Source organism: Dermacentor andersoni, chromosome 5 (genome assembly GCF_023375885.2).
Source record: "Dermacentor andersoni chromosome 5, qqDerAnde1_hic_scaffold, whole genome shotgun sequence".
NCBI lineage: Eukaryota > Metazoa > Arthropoda > Arachnida > Ixodida > Ixodidae > Dermacentor > Dermacentor andersoni.
Window position 1 is genome coordinate 162,286,754 of NC_092818.1, and position 22,793 is coordinate 162,309,546.

The following is a 22,793-nucleotide window of genomic DNA, read 5'->3' on the forward strand; positions in this document are numbered from 1 at the left end:
CTCTGCTTCCAATATTGTACCTTCTTTAGCGTAAGGTTGTGTTCACGCATGAAAGGATTCCCAATTCTGCACAGTCCTCTCGTTCAAGCTAGTGCTGCAGACTTTCAACTGCATTTCTTGCCCTACGGTCAAAAGGGGAGCATGCACTGCGACAGTAACATTGATGCCTGCATCAAAAGAATGTCTGCCAGGTACTTCACAGACAATATTTTCGAGTCTCCTCGGAGCTGGTAACAAGGGCATCATCTAAGGTCTCTTTCCTGGTGGTATTAGGAGCCTGACTGCAAGATCCTATGTAGTATGTAGTGCTCTTCTCCTCAGGATCATTACTTCCATAGCGAAGTCCTCATGATGGAAACTTAGCTGTAAATTTGACATCTTTATTTGCTTAAGTTCATTTAACATGCCAGCCAGACAATTTTTTTCGCTATTTATAGTATCATTTCACATGTCTGTCGGACTTTTCCTGCTCCACACGTAGATGAGGTAGGCGATAGTTTTGGTTATGTTTAATTAGAGTTCACAAAAAGGCGTTCCATTTAACACAAGTTTGTTAACACTGACTTTGGGCAGCCATACAGGGCTGATGGTACGATTATACAATTTATGCGGCACTTACGTTTATTCAGCATTTTTGTCCGAGTTTCGTTGATACGGAGTTCACTGTACTTAACATGTCTACATTCAATGCTGCAAATAACACACACTTGTTTTACAAAGACCCAAAGTCATTTATTTACAGATAGAAACTCTTTAGCTTGTTTATACAATAGTAGTCCACACAGCACTATAATTACAATATTTACTCGATTGTAACAAGTTTTTTCATGCTTAATGTTGACACTCATGTTACATTTGAATAACAGCAACATTGACCAGTTTGGAAGAAACGTTCTAAATCCTGCATTGAGCACTACATTAGCAACCTGTAGATCTGGATCCAATCCATAGGCAAGTTGACCGGAGTCAAAACTTCTTCCGTGTTCAATCCAACTACACTTTCAATGTGCTTGCGACTGTACGGTGCTGCAGTACCCTGTGGCCTTTCACACTGATTCCGCACATCCGCAACAACATTATGGTGATGCAGCACGTTCAGTGCGACGCCAGCTTTAAAAGATTAGCAATTTTGATGGCCAAGGAGCAGGAAAACTCGGCTGCAGATTGGCGGCTCAACGTTAACGAGTCCACAATTCGAAAATGGCGGTGCCAGCGGGAGGCCAATCGGAAGGGCTCTGCGGACCTTGTCCTGGCCTGGTTTGACGCCCCCTCACCCCCACATGAAATGGTTGTGCATATTTTTTTTAAGTGCTCAATCTCAAACAAGCTTGACGGCATGAAAGACTACTTTATTCTCAAGTGATCACTTTCAGAGATAGTATTATTTTGCGAGATTTGGCTCATCTTGGCACCGAACTCCTTGAAGTATAGGGCCGACAGTGTGTCTTGGCATTGTGCGAAGGTAGCAAGCTTGGTACAGCAGCAGAAACTGTTGCGAACGCGTTTGGTGCCAAGTCACGCGAAATTTCTCGAAAGTGGAACTATTTATGAAAGCGATTGCTCAATACCGCCCAAGGAAACCTTTGCCTCCTCCTCAGAGAGCAACAATGATAAGTGAAGAGGACTCGTTTCCTTGAATAATGATACCGTTTCTTTTTCCAACATCTCACGTTACATAAAATTTAGAAGAAAAGAAATGTCGCTCAAAAGTCGTCCCTCGTTACATCCGAGTAAATATGGTCGGTTTGTAAATAAAGATTCAGCAATAAAATTACAGTACATGTGTAAACCTCTGATTAAAGTGGCTTAAATTAAAATTCATAACTGCTGCATTTACAGTGTGAAACATTACAATGCAAACCTACCAATTCACCAACTTGGAGTCGACATACCTAGTTGGCAAGGTCATGCACAAAATTGGCATGTCCAAATCCCAAACGATACACAATGTAGCCCTACATTTCCACCTCACAAGACTTAGCAAGGCACGACTAAAGATACTGAAAGTAGTAGTACTTCCCAATATTGCCCTTTCCACTATCTACATTCTGTCGAACAATGCTACCTACATTTACTGCGCTTCTAGTGCACTAGAAGAAATGAAAACACAGACGGCACCAGATGAACACAAATCTTAGGTTCCAACTTTTATACAGAGTATGCAAAAGTCAGTGCTTAAGTTTGCCTCAAGCTTTCTGTGTCCATGTTCTTTCTTGTGCACTAGAAGTTAACTACTGGAATATACTAACCGGCCCGGTCTTGCAAGGGATGCAATCTGATGTAAATTGCATATAAATGTGCAAGCGGAAATTTAAAAAAATAAATCTAGAAATATTTCCTGCAACTAAGTGTGCAGTCTAAGAATATGCTCGTTTTGAATATACAGGTGTATATGGATATATACAGGTGCAGGAAAGTGCAGATTTAAAAGAATAAAAAATGATGCAAAAGAAGTTTGGCGATGTGGCGGGTTATTTGGAGCCCTCGCCATCTGACGCAACCATTGATTCAGCACTAGTGGTTGCGTTTGTTTCAGAAATGCCCTTCGAACTCCTTTGCGACCGACGGCTGGAATTTTTCTTGCAATGTTCTTCGCAGTCAAACTTTTCCAAGAGGGCAGTAATGGTGGACAGCTGCTGCTCGTTTTCCACGAAGATCCTCATGAACTTCTTCATGACTGGAGGAATCAGGGCAATGTCCTCCTTGACGGAATCCACTTCTGTGTTCAAAAACAGAGGCAGTGCCTTGTTTCACATATTAGCATTGACAACTGGTCAACAGCAGTGAAAAAGCCCATAAAATAAGGTCTGCAAGTTTCTAAAGGAGTACCGTGCATATTACTTTTTTTTTTACCCCGCACAATGAGTAATCACATTGCGAGGTCTTACTGGTCCAGTGAAATATGGAAGTCATTCTTTAAAAGGGAATGTGTGAACATTTTCGGTGAACAAAGGCCATGTCCATGGTTGTAATCAATATCTGCTAAACAGTGTGATGCTGTATTGCAGTGTCAAAATTGCAGCAGCTGTAATATTGAGAAGCTTTAAAAAGATTATCGTAACAAAGTTGCTTTGTTTAAATAAAGATTTACTGCACACTAGACTTTTTCGGAATACAGCTGTTTGAGAAACAATCTGTAAAAAGGACATTGAAAATTTTGCCTAAGTTAGACAAAACTGATATATTACTAATATAATGAATTATTATTCTATACAACAAACCAAATCTTAAATTTCTTTGTTTCATTGCAGGAGAATACTTCAGAGAAATAAACAAAGAATGCAGGATCTGGCAAGGTATCATTTACAGCAGAACGAATGTGTCTTTCCATTTGCAACTTAAAGTATATAAAGTCAACGTCCATTACTTCGACTGTGACAGGAGCAACAAAAATGATTGAATTATCCGATGGGTCGAATTAAACAGGACGCAGAAAAAAAATTAAAAACGTATTACTGAATTGTTGGGCAACATTTCCCCAAGTAACGAGCTCCCAAATAAAATGTGCGCCAGCTTTCAACGTGTACAAAGTAAAAAAATAACATAGTAATGACAAAGCTCCTAAACAAAGTAGAAATTAAGGCGCACCAGATTTTCTTGCGAGAAAAATGTGCAAGGGTTTAGTATGCGTTGCACAATGGCGGCCGTTTTTCTAAAGTGCGCTTCGCTGCACGGTAGTTAACTTTAGCTTTGCCGCAATACAGCCGTGTACATGACAAAGCATACGAATGCCACGAAAGCGGTTTCCGATCAAATTTTCTTTGAAGAAGAGAACAGGCACATTACAATCTGGTAAATATCGTACTCTGACATTGTGCGGTACCGTTAGTGCTTGGAAATCTTCCTAGGGCAGGCTAAAAATAGGCATTTTTAATGGGCAATGACTTATATTCAATGCATTCATTGTCCCGCTACGCTCTGCCAAGACGGACACTGCCAGTAAAGGGGTCGCTATTGGGTCACCATGGAGGTCAGGTACGTGCACGCCAACTGGCCAAGTTCAAGTTATCTGGCCAAGGCCAATCGTAGGATCAAAATAACCAACGTTCGGGCCTATAGAAATGCATAGGTGCCAACTGGGACTGTCAGTCGGGATGAAATCAACCTGAAAATCAAATTAATCCGAGCTGAATTAACAAGAGTCTACCGCTATTGGTAGCAAAAATGTGAAATGCAGTCACCAATGAATTCCGGTGCCAGATATTGAGCCCGTGCAATTATTCAGACTTCACGTCACAACGCCGCCTAGTCCTAGAACCAATTATAATGGCAAGAGAAATTTTGCACAGCGCACAGTGTGCCACCCAATTGCAAAGCTGCAAACATGGTGGTTATGAACCAAGCTGCCATCATGTCAGCTCGGCACCAAACAATGGTTGCCGAAACCCGACAAAGTGGTCCTGGTCAGACCTAGCCAGTACAGCTGCAATGAAAATTTGCTAACAGCCGTCATTAATAGTAGCAAACTGGGCGTGGTAGTACTGGTTCACCTTTAGAAAGGCTCTTAAATGAGGGACAACACACGAGGCAGACGGGACACATGAACCAACTACAAGTAAATTCAGTTGTAGTATGTGCCTGCGTCCCATCTCCCTTCACCTTGTCCCTTGTCTTTAAGCAGCTTTTTAATGACCGCCGCCAATATGTTTACGCCTGCACATCAGCGATAGAACAAGATCACGCATGTAGGCTAGACTGACAACTGCAACAGAGTTTAGCTCTACATGCAGCCTCCTTTGTGTCAGAGGAGCTTGAAATGGCACATTGTGGACGTGCATGTGCCGTTTGGCAGATGCCCATAAGACTGTCGTCCATTGCTTCAACACTAAGGTCGTCTTCCTGAGTTAAAGCCAAATACCTGTTCTGTAGCTTGATCCGGAATTCCCCTATTTTCCCTCTTACCGCTAACTCATTGATTAGCTTCTTATGTACCAGTTTCTTCCGTTCCCTCCTCAAGTCTAGGCTAATTCGAGTTCTTACCATCCTATGGTCACTGCAGCGCACCTTGCTGAGCATGTCCACATCTTGTATGATGCCAGGGTTAGCGCAGAGTATAAAGTCTATTTTGTTTCTAGTCTCACCATTCCGGCTCCTTCACGACCTCTTTCGGCTATCCCGCTTGCAGAAGAAGGTATTCATTATCCGCAAATTATTATGTTCTGCAAACTCTACTAATAACTCTCCCCTACTATTCCTATAACCCATGCCATATTCCCCCACTGACTTGTCTCCAGCCTGCTTCTTGCCTACCCTGGCACTGAAGTCGCCCATCAGTATAGTGCATTTTGTTTTGACTTTACCCATCGCCGATTCCACGTCTTCATAGAAGCTTTCGACTTGCTGGTCATCATGACTGGATGTAGTCGTGTAGGCCTGCACGACCTTCAATTTGTACCTCTTATTAAGTTTCACAACAAGGCCTGCCACCCTCTCGTTAATGCTATAGAATTTCTGTACGTTACCAGCTATATCCTTATTAATCAGGAATCCGACTCCTAGTTCTCGTCTCTCCGCTAAGCCCCGGTAGCACAGGACCTGCCCGCTTTTTAGCACTGTATACGCTTCATTTGTCCTTTTAACCTCACTGAGCCCTATTATATCCCATTTAATGCCCGCTAATTCCTCCAACAGCACTGCTAGACTCGCCTCACTAGATAACGTTCTAGCGTTAAACGTTGCCAGGTTCAGGTTCCTGGTTCAGATTTGCTGGTACCAGAATACAAAGCCAAGTGTGCACCAGCGTTCTCACGCGAGACAGGCTGGCGAGTATTGTGGTGAAGCTACTGTGATGGCCAGCTACTGCTCTCGACCCCACGCATTTTTTTTGTTTACATGTGATCTAACAGTCAGAAAACATGTCATATGATCACAGTTTGGGGATTCACTGAACATTGGTGCTGAAAGATAGTGTTTTCCGGGAATGTATGAACAGGTAAAAAGTAAGCATAACTCAAATGGATAATATCTTGTGTTCTCGATTAGAAATGTTGGCGCCAGAAAATCGTACCTTATGGGATTGTACAAACGAGGTTGTAAGTTAAATACTTAAAACAAGGCAAGAAATTTTGTATTTTGCAACTGTCACTATGGCATGTTTTTTATTCATTTACTAAACTCCCATTAGCTTGCAGAGATTTATTCTAGTTTCAAAGTTGTACAAGGCACTAACGCAAGTGTTCACATACACCCAGCAGTTCCTTAGAAAAAGGTACAAAAGCGTCTTAATATCGCGTTTCAAGAAAAATTAAAATAACGCCATGTCTTGATTTATCAAAATATTCCAGAATTACTCTTTTTCGTGGTCTACATTACTATAGCTTTTTATTCTGTCTCTGCAATCCTTCCTTTATGGTTTGCTTGGGCTTTCAGATTGAAGTTGCTTTCTTTACCCATCACAACACTATGATTAGAATGAACATGGAGACATACAAAGGTACCGAAGTGAGTGACAACTAGGTGCTTTAGCTTGTTCGCACTGTAGCAATTGCCATAGAACTTGGTGATGAGAACGCAAAGGTTGACATGAAAAGAACATTAAAAGGCACAAAATACGTTATTTGCACGATTCTACTGCGCCCCCAATAGTAACGCACAGTTACATTACCGCAAACATATCTAAAAAACATAATAACTTGGTGCCGATTCCACCGCGCACAACAAGTAACGAAACCAGAGTAGATGCATACCGTGTCAAAACAATTTTATGGAACATACAAAGGCACACAGACACACACACAGCTGAACCTTAGCAACTAGTCGCTATCGGAGTCTGACGACACCTCAGTTTTGCTGTCTACCGAGCACAGAAAGTCATCTGCAGTTTCATCTACTTCATTAGGAATGCTGCATGTACTGCAAACTGGAAAATGGCAAGTACAAATTAAGGTAGGAAAAAAAAAAGTTTGTTCGATGGTAGCACAGTTAGCTACCTTGCATAGATATTTCTTTTTTTTTAATTAAGAATCAGTTTCGTTTTTGATGTTGAGTAGAACTAGTTATGACTGCAACGTGCACACAAATTTGAACTCACTTTTTAGCCAAAAAATGTGCGTTAGAATCGTGTAAATACACTAGGTCCTTGGCAGAGGAGAGGTAAATGCATGGTACCGTAAACAGACAAAAGAGGAGCACATGAGCTAAAGAAAGCTCCATAATGGCTGAGGATGTACTACACAGAAAAAGAAAGTTGCAATACCAAAACCACGATTTGTGTTGAACACAAGGTATTATGGGATTAAGATTTCATATGAAATCAAGACTCGACGATGGGGCATCCAGAATTTCTGGTCGATGCATCAACTAAAATGAATTAAATAAGTATTTCGGAAGTTGCACATACCGAACTGTTATTAGTTTCCAAAATCTAATGACATGCAATATCAGATTATGGACCAAACAAAGTCTCACCCCACCTTAAACATTTGCACCTTCTCGAAGTGACTCTCTGCCATCCCTAAACTTAGGGACAAGGCTGGCAAAGCTGAAACTATAGCTCAAGTGGTTCAACTAAGGAAATATGGCAAATTGGTCTTGCACCTCTAAGTTCTCTACCAGAACAGGCAGCAAACTCACCTATTTCCTTGCACAGTGCCAAGAAGCTTAGGACCTTCTCGGCAAAGTGAAATGTGGCCCATTTCGCCATGAATACAGACCGAGCCACCTTCAGGTAAATCTAAGAAAAAGAAAGCACGGAGTTATTATAAATGGTGCATTCTTCTTCCCGCATTAGGCCAAAGTGCCTTTCCTAATAAGACCGACAATGAACCAATTGTACAAGCAATATGCACTCGATTTCACATAGGGGTGTGCAATAGTAGTTTGACATCAAATTGAATATGAATCAAATATGAAACACAATTAAACTTCAATATAGTGAACTGCAATATAACTTAGTTCTCAAGATAACGAAGTATTTAACTTTTCACTTCTTGTCTATAGAACACCATGTATTTAGAAGCTCAATATAATGAAGCGTTTATACACAATTTCAATGTAACAAAATTTTACTGCCACCAAGAAAGAATACCGAGACAATAGATGGTAACTTCTGCAGATGAAGATGGCCAAATGTTTGAATTACAAATGTAGAATGTACCTCCGGAGTGGAGCAGCATCATGTTCTATGCAAATTCCAAGTGCAGTAAGGTTCTACTGCGCCCCATGTGCTGTCTGCTCTGGGTGCGAAGGTGAGCCAAAAAGGATGGTGGCTTGATGAGTGCAGTCTTCCCACAGTCTTCCAGCGTGAGCAAGGGAAATGGGGCAGGTGAAAGCTTGCAGTAATGTGATCAAGAGAGGGCAGGGGGCAGGTTGCTGTGCATCTCCATTTCTAGTGCTGTCTTGGTTTTGCATGGCTGTCAGTGTGGTTGAGCACATATGCTGCCCGCGTACCTTGTTTTAGAGGTAATCTGCCCTATGTGCAAACAGTGGGCATGCCAAGAATACGTGGCATCATATACGCTGTCTTCCCGAGTGTTTATTACTGCAGGTGTAATCTCGAGTTTTGGAGACAGACGAAGCATGCTCAGAGACTGACGAAGCACATGCTTCCCACTGGCTGCACTTTTCATGATACCGTTGCCCCAATGTGACACACCATTAGCCACGGCTGTAGAGTGGACGTGAGAGCTGGGCTGGCTTCACCTCGTACTGCCGATGAGAAGCTATCATAGGCTCGGCTGAAACCAGACCTTTCGCCCGACTCTCGAATTCAACAAAATGCATTTTTTTCCCATTCAAATTTGCATTATCCTATTGCCTGATAACTCGACAAACTTTCCATTCCCTTCTGTGTAAGGAAAATCCTTCGGTGACTGTACATGTATGTGTAAAAGGTTGTATTTCAATGTAATAAATTTATATATAACTATATATAGCTATATAAAATTATATATAACTACATAATTTTATATATATATATTTATATATATATAATCTTGTCGCCGCGCGCTGCCCCCAGAGCCAGAACCATTTTTGCCTTCTGGTCACTTGTGAAGAGAATGACAGTTCCCTTAAAAAGCATGTCACCGGCATGGTACCGTTGAGATGCCCGATTAAAATCTATGCATCAAAAGGCCAAGCAAAATCATTTGCAGTGTCAACAACACCGTGCGCTGGTAACTCTGCCAAAACGCATTAAAGGGACATGCACCAGCGCAAAGTGCATGTTTCTGTTGCATTCTAGGCACTCTACAAAAAGAGAGGAGTACGCTAAATGATAGTCGTAAGTGCACCGTCAGTGTTTCCCTGCTTTTGGCAATACGGCAGACTCAACTGTTGTTGATACCTGCAATGCGTTGCACAAATAGTTGCAGCATGAGACGCTGCATGTGCTTGTGGGGCTCGAGTGGCCAAAGACTCGCATTGTTTTTGCAGCTTCGGGCAAGCTTACATTTGCAATCCTCAAATTCCACCTAGGTCGGCAGCTTCTTTGTATGGGGTGCTTTGGCAGGAAGTCTTAATGTGACCCCTCTGTGAAAATTGGTGCAGCACGAGATGCCGACGTGCATTGAGAGCGAAACATGATGCTCACTTTACACTGCCTCAGCAGGGAACGGTGGTGCAGTTGGGTTATCGCCTATTAAAAGTGGGCATTATGCTTCCAACAGCACTATGCAATGCACACAGTGAAATAGGCAGGTAAAGATGCTTATCACATAGCTGTGAATGTGATGTGCAACGACATGCAAGGAGATTCGCTGGTACTGGAAGAGGAAGCCGAGTGTGTGCCAACATTTTCATGTGACACGGGCGAGTACTGTGGGGAAGCTGCCGTAGCGGGTGCTAACCACTCTCCAACGTGCATGTCTCATGCCTTTTCTTGATCAGATGGGGTCTAGCAGCCATGAAATGTATCGTATGATTGCAGTTTCACAATGTACTTAACATTGGTGCCAAAAGATAATTCTGGAAACCAGTGATAAAGCAGCATAAATGTATTGGGTCATTTTTTGTGTTCTTGATCGTGAATGTTGGCACCAGAAAATTGTACAAAACAGGATTATATCAACAAGCCGGGATGGAAGTGGTCAAGGAAGTTTTGGAGCAGTTCGGGGAGCAGCAGATTTGGCACCTTGGAGCAAGCTTGAAGCATGAATTGTCCATTTCAGAGCAGTAAATATGCGTTGTGGAGCAGCGCTCAATATGAGTGAAAGACAGGCAGATCGACTTTGCAGAACACTATTGGGTCGCTTCTGCGGAGGTGAGCAAATTACATGACAGGGTCACCCACCTGACTGTAGCACAAAGCAACAAAGCAGTTTCTCACCATTAAGTTGCATACCGGATATGCCAACTAAATGTGGCCAAGAAAAATAACTGAGGGCTTTCTGCGAATAGTGCCCACTCCATGTTGATAAGCTTTTGTAAATGCTAGTTGAGACTATTTTCATTGTGAACAAGCAATTAATATTGAAGCTTAACCAGCTAACATTTATAACCTTACTTAATCAATAAGGTGCAAATGCAAAGGTTGTGGAATACATCGAGAATTGATCGATAACAGTGCATGTAGCAACCTAGGTCTCGTGTGGTCATTTTTTTTCCCAACCAAAAGAAAAGGCAAGAAAAAAACAAGAAATAATGACCAACCCTTTCCCTACCGGAAAATGGGGGGTAAGCGAAGCGTGTCTTGTGTGCACCTGACCTTCATCAAGGTTAAGTAACTCACAGGTAACTGTGCTGGATTGCTTTGAGCTCCTGCTCCCTCAGCTCGGGATCTTTTCGTTGCTGTCAGATTGCCTGGGCTTGGGCAGCACCAATGGCTGGATCGGCGCGCCCACGGCGAGCCCTTTTACGAGCGAGTTCTTGCTGCCGCTTGACGAAGGCTGCCCGTTCCTCGGGGAAATGCACAACGTGTGGCCGTCCCATCTGTTTTCCGAGACTAAACTGAATGGAAACGAAGCTGGCGCAGCGTGTGCAAAGCCCTTTCCTTTCTCTCCCCAGCAGAAGCGAACCAGCTCCGACTCGTTGCACGTGTGGTGAGCCTACGCAGCTGGAATCCTTGCTAATGACTCTTGCTTCGGCGCTGGCGCAGCTGTCAACTCATCAAACTGCCCTTTCCTGCAGCTGCTCTGCTCTGGGAGCAACTGGTTTTTTTTGTTTTTTTTCGTGACCACGACAACGCCACGAACTTTTAAATACAAGGTTCACTTTTTTAAAAAAGCCTTCGAAATAAAAAAATTTACGTGACAACATGCTCCTGCAGCAGTAATAGAAGACGTCCGAGACGTAAATGTAGTCATCTAGTACATTGTGTTTATTACAAACATGTAAACCAGGAATGCGGTGTTACAACGGTTTGAAAAGCGGACTTTTACCAAATCGCGCAGCCTCATGTTTGATAAGGACAGAAGATGCGTCCAAAAACTGTCGACGCATTGAGCAAAATGCGAGGGTGCTCGTTCCCAGTGCACCTATCTGACGAGGTTTGCGTAAAGGCTGATGCAATCTTTGGTGCCAGAGGAGTTGTAATGATCAGTTTTATTTTAATTATTAGTGTTATTTCATGGCCTTTCTCTTGTGTTAAAAAACATAAAGGTCTTAATGTAGCCTAGATTGCTTTAAATGCTGTTATCATTCCTTTCTCAATGTCATTCATAACTATTTTATTGACATCTCACTGAATTATCTAAAATTATAAATTTACCAAATCAACATACTGCTGCGCAATGAACGAGCAATATTCACCGTGGCCACCATAAACAAGACCTATCAAGGTACAGTGAATGCTGTTTGCACAGTACCCTTGGGCAATTTTTAGTACTTGGTGACCTTCAGTTAAAATAGCAGAATACTGCAGAATAAATGTGAATAAATGTCAATTTTCTGCTTACTGCTACTTTTCTTTGTTCTTGTTTATGCTTACCACGTATTTTGTTGTACAGTCCCCCATCACTCAATGCTACAACCGGAGCCTGTGATGTACCTTTAGATAAATAAATTAGAGACATACTGGTCATAGCATGTTGGCCAGTATTTCACATCGCTTGCTGAGAAGGAAACTCCCAAGATATTTATGAAAATAATAAATGGATAACAATGTTCACTGGCTTTCCGATCTGCATTGCCTACTAACATTATCAATAAGCTCGATTATTCGGGCCTATTTGTGGTTCCATCACAGGCACCATAAAGCAAATGTCAAACAGCAACGGACATTTTATGCGCCACACAATGCTTTACTAAAATTTTCTCACTATCTGCACAAGTCGCACTGTGAACATCATTGCCGCAAACACAATTTCAGGGGTTCACATTTTCCCCTAACATTTAATTATGACCACTGTTTGGCCGCTAAAGTTGAATAAATACAAAACTACATATCTTTGGGTTGCCTTCTGCGGCGGCAAAAGCCTGATCTTGTGTGGTGCAGCCGTGCAGAAAATATTGTAGCCCGAGAACAAATTTGAGTGACGATTGCGGCTGCCATTGGATATTTGACAAGTTTCATGAAAGGAAACTGGCCATTTGTCAGCGTGTCATACTATCATCCCAGTAACTGGACGAAATGCACGTACAAAACAGATTGAGAATGTGGCGTTCGCCCATTAATCGACGCAGATGTACCAATAGGGCGCGAAATTGAATGCTAAAATATATAACAAAACTGATGAGCTACATCATGAGCAGAGTGCACGCCCTCAATCAATCAGCGCAGCTTTCCTTCTCGACTGCTCCATGAAATGGGCGCCAGTTCAAATCATCTTTAGCTAGCCCATGATTACGCAAAACTGTAACACTTACACTTGACGCTGTAACTGTAACACACTCGACGGTTTGGCACATGATGGCGCAATTGCCACAGCACTTCCGTCCTGAACAAGGTTCTACCGTACAGCAACTACACAATTTGGGGACCTAATTGAATAGAGACTGTTCAATTCAACGACTGAATGAAATAAGACTTCGTTATTCTAAAGCTTCGAATACTTGCATACCCCTAGTTTCATAATACAGTAGAACTTTATTCATACGTTTTGGAAAAAAAAAAGACGAGAAAAACATACTAACTGTTAAAACGTATCATCCGAAGTAGTAACTAAAAAAATTCGACACTCAACTATTGTTGACGTCTACGTAATGCGAAACATTGCGCAGATCATCGTGGCAAAAGACGGGGACGTGCATCGCGCTAGTGGCGCTCTGGCGGCCAGAGACGTGTTTTGTTGTTTTCCTATTGCATGGCGTCTTAATTAAGAGAGCCATGGGAAACTGAAATGAAATCGGGCTCATGGGTGACGCCGGATGCTGCCGAAGCAATACGCGATGCCCACAACGCGCCTCCTGCAGCAGGGAATGGCGGCGCATTTGGATTATCGCCTACTAAAAGCGTGCAGTAAGCTACCAATGGCACTAGGCACCACGTGCTGTAAAAGAGATATGTGAAGATGCTGATCGCAACAAGTTTGGCAGCAATAGCTGTGAATGCGGCTTGCGACAACCCCGGCAGAGATTTGCTGGTACCGAAATAAGAAACTGTGCATGCAGTCGTTTTCACGCGAGATGGATGGCTATATACTGTTCTGGATTCCGTGCACCCTCTGCCTTTTCGTCTTCACATGGGATCTAGCGGCCGGAAAACATACGATCGCAGCCTGCAGCAGGAACAGCGGCACGTTTCGGTATAGCCTATTGAAAGCATGCGCTATCCTTTCGATGGCACCACGCGCGCTGTGAAATAGATACGCAAAGATGCTTATCACAACAGAATTGGCGGTGATAGCTGTGAATGCCGCGTGCAATAACCCCGGAGAAGATTTCCCGATACCAAAATTAGAAACAGAGTGCGTGCTGGGCAGCTATATGCTGTTCTCGATCACATGCGCATCGCGTATTTTCTTGTTTCCATGGGATCTAGTGGCTGGAAAACATGTCATACCATCACAGTTTGGCGACGTACTGAACGTTGGTGCCAAAAAATCTCGTTTTCAGGGAACGTATCAACCAGTAAAAGATGAGCATAACTCTTTTGGGTCATTCTTTCTGTTCTTGATTGCGAACGTTGGAGCCGGGAAAACGTATGTAATGGGAACGTACCAACGATGTTCTATTGCATACAGCAGCCGTGATGTGAAGTGATCTCCTTTTGGAGACGCCTCGACTTTTATGCAACTAATTATCCAGGTAACTGTTAATTTTGCAAATGGCATTGCTTTGCTAAAGTCTCTACATGCTCAGGGCATTATCAGCTAAGGTGCTGTTTAAGCTGCCCCACATATTTCTGCTGTGTTTGGCCAGCAATAAAAGAATAAGACAGCTACCAGCCTTACACTTTTACTAAGGTTGCTATGATTGTAAATACTGCTCATTTATAACCATTTTTGACAAAGGGAAACTTGGTTGCAGTTTGCATTTTATGCCTTATGACAGCTGTTGCTATAAAAAAAAAAAAAGCATCGCCAAGCTTACCTTGACCACCTGGACAGACAACTCCCGCCGTCTTCCAGTTTGTCCCGACACCTTTGGCAACAGGCGCTCCTGTATCCACTCCATCTGCCGCTCAAATGTTGATATTGCCGTGAACTCCTCTTTTGTCACCTGGGTGCAGTCATAGTCGTGTAAACCAAATAAAATTCTGCCACAATATTTTGTTAAACAAGGTATTTCTGCAAAAAACTCATGTAGTACAGTCAAACCCGGCTATATCGAACTCGCAAAAAAACTCCTATCAGTTCGATATAGAGCATAATTCGATATAAGCCTGCTAAATAATTGGATGTCATAAAAGCACATCCCATTTATAAAATCACTTTATTGACGAAACTAGCTTAGTTTCGCATAAATTAGTCCTGCATTTTCTTCTGCTTGGGCAATTTCGCTGCCTGCGACGCACGCACTACCCCACGTTGTCTAGGAGTCCGAGCAGCTGAGGCCGCAACCTTCCGCATTTGCGCAGAAGCACCGGACTAATGCGAGTGCACCAATCACTTCGGAGGATGTGGGAAAAGGACCGTAGTTGCTTTCCTCAACGTGCCTACTTTCATTTGCACTCGGTACGATGTCGACGATGTAGCCTTCGTTTCGGGATCTACCGTCGTCGCGACACCATCATCTGCACTCACAAACACGTCCACCGTTGACTCGAATGTCCCGGAAATTTTGACAGCTCGCTCCAAACTTCGGCAACACCGGCAACGGCTTCGTCGCATTCATCAGAATTTACAGTCATCACCGAGCACGCGGAAACCGGCACGTATGAAGAACGCCTCGTACACGGCCGTGCGTACGCGTCGGGCGCCATGGGCACCGGGTTGCGAGTCTGGCCACTTTAGCCCCAATCGTGCTGAGAGTGCTCCTCGGAATCTTGCACGCTGCGGGGATATCGCGTTCGACGCGATTTATGATTTCGATCTTCACGACGAAAGGCGAATTCTGCCGTTTCATCACGGCAACACTGCAGGAGAAGGCCTACAAGGCGCAAACACTATAAACCAGAGAAGCAGCCAGACAACTCGCACTTTCGCCATCTTGTACGAAGAGCGCACAAGAGCCTCTGATTGGCTGTCTGAGCAAGCGCTGTAGGCGGGCCAGGATCATTTTTTTCTGGGGAGTGTCGATAGATAGCGATCTAAAGAAAGGAAGGACGCTTGATTCTGCAACCCGTGAGGGAGCACGGCGAAGCGTCGTCAGGGGAGAGGGAGCGGGAAGTGAAAGATGATAGAGAAAGAGGGAGGATAATAGACTTCACTATGCGCGACAGGGGGAGTGTCGACGGCTCGCCCGAACAGCCCGAGGCAGCGCGGTCACGGTAGGGAGAGCGGTTGGATGGAGCCGCGCCGCCGGGTTTCCCCGCTACCGCGAGGGAAAGCCAACTTCTGGGGGCACTTTTCCGCCGCTTGACGTTCGATATATCGGGAGTCACTGCAATATTTGTTCGATGTAAGCGTAATTTTTGCTATATATACTCATTGTAACTATACCGTGACCAGAAATTGTTCGATATATAGAATAATTCGATGTAAACGGGTTCGATATAGTCGGGTTCGACTGTAGTACTACTTTACTGTATGAAATTATAGTTTTTTTGTCTTGCAATTTGACAGTTTACAGTGCATGTTTAACATTTCTGTCAGTATCACAATGCCTGTGCCAACACTGCCCTGGTGTAGGATGCATATGCTAACTAGCAGTCTATGAAAAAAAATTTCTTTAATAGCTAGAAGGTCAATGCACTGATGAACAACATGCGGCTCAAGAAATAAATTAGCTACAGTAATACACAGGGAATTATGTGGCCATTCTTTAGATGCCTGCAGGGAGAAAGTGTCCAAAATGGGGATCTTTAGGGCCAGGAGAATCCCTCTGCATACAACATCAATGGCCAAATGCTATGTATATTCAATGATGGTGTACAAGGTTTAATGGCGCAAGAGCCAGATATGGCCAAAGAGCGCCATACACATGGTGATGGGTTTTCAATTAATTGGTTATGAAATGGAAAAATGCACTTTGAATGGTGGATGTGGCATGGTTGTAGATAGGCCTAAAGTCAGTTGCTGTGAACTGCGTAAAATATATAAGTATTAAAGCAATCGCAATGACCAGTGATGGGAACTATGATACTAAATGTTCTGTTACACAGGGATGACATAATAGAGTGTGTAGGTGAACACAGCACTGATGCCTCAACAGGGCCATCGAATGCTAAGGTCTGGAGACACGTGCTATACTAGATGTAACAAACGCAGCAGTAGCCACTGGTAAGAGGCCGTACTACGTAACATATGGTCTGATAATGTGCAATGTAAGAATGTCATTGAAAAAATTTAAAACTGATATGGTATCGAATAACGGGTTCGTGCCAAGAAACTGTGCTGGATGTAATGGGATATTCTGTTAATATGCCAAAGGCAAGTACTTTTTCCTCTTGCATTCTGTTTCCCAACACTCTACAAGGATGTGGATGACCGTCAGTCTTTCACATCTACCACATGTAAGAGGTTCATCACCAGTTGGCAAGTTGTGTTTACCATATGTGTGCCCTTATTCTTAGTCGACAGAACCGGACATCGGTTTCTCGTGATTTTATTATTGCGAAGCAATACTACTTTAGGTCGCACTTCAGCCCGTTCCGTGGCGAGGCGGTGGTAGGCACCATTGACCTTTAGCGTGACCTCGCTGCGTGAGGTCACACCACGTGACCTAGAGTGACGTCACACCAGCTGTGTAAAAACGGGGCCCCATCTCACGCCGTCGCGAGGCAAGGCGGTAGCCCCCAACGGCGGCCTAACTCCCGCTCCTCTCACCAGGGGCGCGGCGCGGCGCCCGAGTCATCCTCGCGTGTCGCGACATCAGCAGCGGCCTCCTCGCAGCCGCCAACGTTCGGCGGGTGTCGAGCATCGAGAATGTCGTCATGCGCTACTTGGACCTCTCGTCCTTCAGCTCGATAGGGGCGTTCGCCAACGGCGTGCTCAAGTCCGAGATGCACCTGGACGTGCTGGTGCTTAGATGATTCACGGTAAGCCGTAACACTAGCATAACCCAAGACTACCACCAGCCATACTACCAGCTGATCCGAGAATAACACACTATTGCTTCGCAATCACCAGGCTTAACCAAGCTAAGCCACGCCCGTTTTTATTGATGGGAAGCTGCTTAACTGTGGCCTAATTAAATTAGTTTATTCAAGGTTTAAGCATCTCACAAGCATTGCCAATTTTTTCCAAAGGAAAGGTTTCAAATCTATGGCAGGGTCAGCTATGGAAGAGTTAAAATCTTTTGTTGCTGTGGATGTTACGATTTCGTCAGTGAGCACATTACTCTCTATGCCTCTGTGCCCGGGCACCCAGCATATTATGACACGTTGATTGCACGCATAAACACCGCATAAGAGTGTATAAAGATAAATAATTACAGTATTTTTTTGCTTTTTTAGCATTACTAATGCCTTGACAACGCTTAGAGAGTTGGTAAATATAATGGACTTTCCTAGTTTTATTTGTTTTATGTGTTTCACAGCTGATGATAGTGCATGGGCTTCAGCCGTAAAGATACTTGTTTGCGCGTGTAGAAGGCCAGAGTCTGAAAAAGGATGGACCAACTGCTGCATAAGAAATGCCAGCTTGTGACTTAGATGCATCAGCATAAAACTCCGGGCAGCAGTACTTCGACCGAAGTTCAAGGAAGTGCATTCGAATGTGCATCTCAGGACCATGCTTACCGACTTCAATAAATGATGTCACATTCCACGAGCTGCCACTGCCTCGGCGGTGATAGCTTCGCTGGAAACATTAGATGGTGTTCTAGGAGTGGGACACACATTTCCTCACTGTGATTCCTTGCACGCATTGAGAAGGGCTCAAGGGCTTTGGGCTGATTATTAAAACGTATGGCACATGACACATCATTTACAGTTGTGTAACAAGGATGTAGTTTACTTCCAGATAATATGTGAAGCTGGAATATGACCTCTGTAGACAGAGTGACCGCCCTTTTGATTCTACATAGAGACTTTCTACAGGGCTTGTTCTGAAAGCACCGGTCACTGGGCGGCCACCTAGGTGGTGCACAGGGTCTAGGCTTTTTAGCACACTTGGCGTTGCAGAATGATAGATTATAGCACCATAGTCAAGGGGAAAACAGACAAAGCTCCTGTACAAATTCAGGAAATATTTTCGATCACTACCCCATGTTGTGGGCGACAGAATCTTTTAAATGTTCATCGTCTTCAGACATTTTGCCTTCAGATATTTAAGTTGGGGGATGAAGGTAAGCTTAGACCATAATTATTCACAGGAATTTGTGTTCATTGCTCACAGATAGTTCCTCTCGATTGATGGAGAGTTTTGGCACTGGAGTCGTGTCTCTTTTGTTTGAAAAGTGTATACACATACTTTTCTGGGCATTTATTTTGAACCCATTTACTCCCACCCATTTAGATAATTTGTTTAATGCAAACTGCACCTGTCATTCACAGGTCGCAATGTTACATGATTTGAAACCTATCTGCACGTCATCGACATACACAGAATAAAACATGGTGCGGGGAATGACTGTACAGGGAGTTCATTTTTACAATAAAGACTGTGCAACTAAGCACGCCCCCTTGCAGCACGCCAGTCTCCTGGGTGAATGTTCTAGCTAAAGCACTGCCCACTTTTACATGAAACATGCGGTTGGATAAGTAGCTTTTGACTGTGTAACATATTTCCATGGACCCCCATTGTGGAAAGATCTCGCAAAATTTTGAAGCACCATGTCGTATCGTATGCTTTCTCTAAATCTAGAAATACCAAATAACTGCTTATGTATAAATGCATCTCCGATGTTCGCATCCATGCGAACAAGGTGGTCTATTGTCGACCTACCTTCTCGGCACCCACACTGGAAGGGGTCTAGTATTTTGATATTTTCTAGGAAAGAGATTAAGCACCGGTTTATCATTTTTTCATACAGTTTGCATGGACAGCTTGTTAGTGCTATTAGTCTGTAGCAGCTGGCTAAGGACGGGTCTTTGCCTTGTTTAAGTATCGGGATAACTATGGCTTCTTTCCACGAGGACGTTACATACCCAGCTACCCACATGGCATTGAAGAGAGATAGGAGCATTTTCAGTGCTTCAGGATGTATGTATCTAATCATTTCATACATGATGCGATTGACAGCTGGTGCCAAGTTGTTGCAACAAGTGAAAGATGCCTTCAAGGGACCTTGAAACAATTTGACAAACGTACCGAGTCGTGAGAGTAGGTCCTTCTGATCTTTAATTGGCACATTTAAGTGCTCCGCGTAAAGCGTGCAATTTATTCTAAGGTTTTAAAAATGTACATCGCTGCCGATCGCAGCACATCGCTCGGCTGAATTTTAAGCCACACCCCTACCCATTCAACATCATTTACCCCAATGATGTTAGTAGGGCGAGTTATCCGATTGGCTGCCCAGAGCACGTCATCAATAATTTTTCAAACTTATGATGAACAAATGTTGTTTGTAATAGTTTGATGTTAGTTAATTTGTTTTTATAAAAAGAAAGTAACAGAAAGAGGATGCACAAAAACTATTTTTCACTACACTTAAGCATTTCCGGCACACAGCAAGCATCGTCTGCTTGTGTTACAACATGCTCCATTTTGATGAGAGCCCCGCAGTCAGAGTCTGTCTCAGTCTTTTCGCGAGCTCCATGATTTCACTTTGTAGCATTTTGGGCAACACACGTAGGCACTGGCAATATGTCAAGGTGCGACATCATGTCCCTCTGCAAGGCAGCAGACGAGTGGACTGGCTGCAGCGCATCAGACTATCCCATCGGCGCCAGGACTTGCGCGTTTGCGGCCGTCAATTAACACCAAAAGATTACTAACGCAATAGCATTTCGCGAGTCCGGTATTAGGGTAAACGCAAGCGCAAGGGGACAGGGCCTGGCCGTTTGACCATGCCGCTTCACGGAATCAGCAGAAGCGCAAACATGAAAGGTCTGCACGGTGCAGCCACCTGCTGGCACAAAGCTCAACCAAACACAGTAGCAGTAACGAAGTGTATTCTTCTTTGCTGCTGGCGTAATTTTTCACAGGAGTGTAATCGTTAACAAGTTTTCGTAAATGTTTGAAATGTTTTACACTTTGTTAGAGCAACGTTAGCTCTTTGTTTGGCTGGTTAAGCTCTGCGCCAACGGGTGACTGGACTGTGCAGACCGACCAGGCAGCATGTTTCTATTTATGCCCAAGTCGAGCACACGCGAGCGACGCATGGTGGCGCAGTGGTTGAGCACCATCATGCGCCGCTCGCGTGTACCAGGTTTTTAGGTACTTTTTTCCTGAAGTGCCAGAGCAAGCGCCCTAGATCATTGTAGGTACTTGGTGGGACTAGGGAGATGTTATGCCAGGGCGTACAATCTGCTCGCCCAGCAGTCGCTAAGAGAAAATAGGTTTTTCAAAACATGCCACCTAGGCTATGTCGAAATAAGAGTTGAATAAGCTGAAGTAACAATGGACGAAATATTTCAATCTGTATAAGGGGATAAAGGGATGTGATAAGAAGGTGGTCGTGGCGTGCCAGGCGCTTCGATCTACAAAGGCTGGGATAATTGGTGGACCATGGAGGGTTTCTCACACCACGGGCCACATCATCGCTGCACTAAAGCGTCCTTTCCTTCTTGATATCATTATCTCTCTTCTGATATCACTATCTCTATAGTTGGTTGTGGCGCTGGCGCCACAACCAACTATCGTGCGACATCCAGGAAAAAAAATCACGCAGGAATGCCTCTTGGAATTAGATAAACTATGCATAAGAAGCGCAGGCATTGTCCCACTTGCTCATCTCCACACAGCCCGGTGTCATTACCAATGTTATGACACTTGATTAGGCCAGTACCACGGAGCAAGAAACATTTAGGAGTGGAAACTCCGCTGTTTGCGGCGACCAAAAAAGGTCACAAGCCCGCGGAGCCGTTATTGTGCTGGCGGCGCCTGGCGGCCTGGAAAGAAATTACCGCCGTTGAGAGGGCGCCGGAGCCACCTGCCAGGGCGCTGCATTTTTTTTTTCGCTGCGGCTTCTACGACGCGCCGCATGGCGCCGCCACTGTATACGGCCCGGTCGGCGCATACAACAACTGTGACCTTATCTGGTCGCCCGCGCTCGCTCGCGCTGACGGGGGTTTCACCTCCTAAATGTCTTACTCCGTGGCCAGTACTAACGACAGCTCAGTGGCGACATGAACTGGTGCCAACTACGGCGCAAGAAGCGTTGATGACGCAAGCAAAGTGCTGCAGGTGGACATGTCACGTGCGCTGACGAACTTCTAATCATTATAAGCCGTTATCGCTCCTTCGTGCCTTATCCATCCGCGTCGAACCATTACTGAACCGTGAATGTACTCGGGCGGCGGCTTGTTATGGCACTGCTGCGCGTGCCGTTTGCTCGTTGGATAAACACACAAATGCTTACGCATTTAAAATTAAAACTCACCCACACCGCCTAAACTAATCAAGTTTTTGGCCATTGGAAAGTCGCGAAGTCGTCCCCAAGGTTTGTTTTTGTTTTTCCATGCTTTCTTTACATTCTTTATTCCACCCTGGGATACGACGCTTATTTGACAGTCCGTTAGTTTGATGGATGCATTTTGTGGCAGCCTCAATTATAAAGGCTGTTATATATGCCACAGCATCGTCTATATTTAAAGAGGCAATATAATCCCAGATCACATATGTTAGCTCTATATTCAATAAAGGAGTCCTATGTACACGTGAAACAGACAGACAACAGCTAGAAATGCCACGAGCAGAGGTGGGAATGCCCCAAGTCAAAGTGTAGCAATTTTTGGAGCAGACAAATTCTGATTTTGGAGCAGTATGGAGCAGACAAATTTTTATTTAGAGTGTTTTAATATAATTAAGTGGGGAGTCAGTAACAAAAGCCTTGCATTCTGCAGTATTAAACAAGGTGTTGAACAGCAGCTTAAAGGCATTTTTAATACTATTATTGTATTAAGTACTGTTGAAATGACTCTAGGCGTTTTCCAACACAAGTTATGAGGCAGACAGGGCGAGTGAACACAACAGTGCTTAATTCAAAGATATTTATAATATGACAGCGCAATCTAGCTCAAATTCAGATTCTGCATGCGACTGAGTTTGCTTTCCCGCTCATTAGAAGCACTTGGACATCTGGAGTTCATGTTGAGCGACTTGGTGTAAGCACCCTAAATAAGCTAAAGGGTGAGATATTCCTCCTTTTTTTTGGTCTCTCCTTTTCCGAGTCCCCTTGCCACTTGCCCTTTCAGTTTGCATGTTTGGTCATGGCGATTGTGTTGCACAGCAATGCAGTCGACGTGATATCGGGATTCGCAAGCACCACGA

The 22,793-nt window shown here is 44.0% G+C and overlaps 1 protein-coding gene across 2 annotated transcripts in view; it reads right to left on the reverse strand.

Annotated features, from left to right (window-relative positions):
• Positions 1–364: 364 nt before the first annotated feature.
• Positions 365–22,793, reverse strand: part of LOC126532169 (condensin-2 complex subunit G2-like) — a 115,201-nt gene continuing 92,772 nt past the window's right edge. For both annotated transcript variants that reach the window (XM_055071234.2, XM_055071233.2), the window contains 3 exons: positions 14,407–14,535; positions 7,573–7,672; positions 365–2,719 (listed from right to left, as the gene is read on the reverse strand). In XM_055071234.2, the coding sequence (XP_054927209.1) occupies positions 2,472–2,719; positions 7,573–7,672; positions 14,407–14,535 (477 nt within the window). In that variant the 3' untranslated portion in view covers positions 365–2,471. The remainder of the gene's footprint in view (positions 2,720–7,572; positions 7,673–14,406; positions 14,536–22,793) is intronic.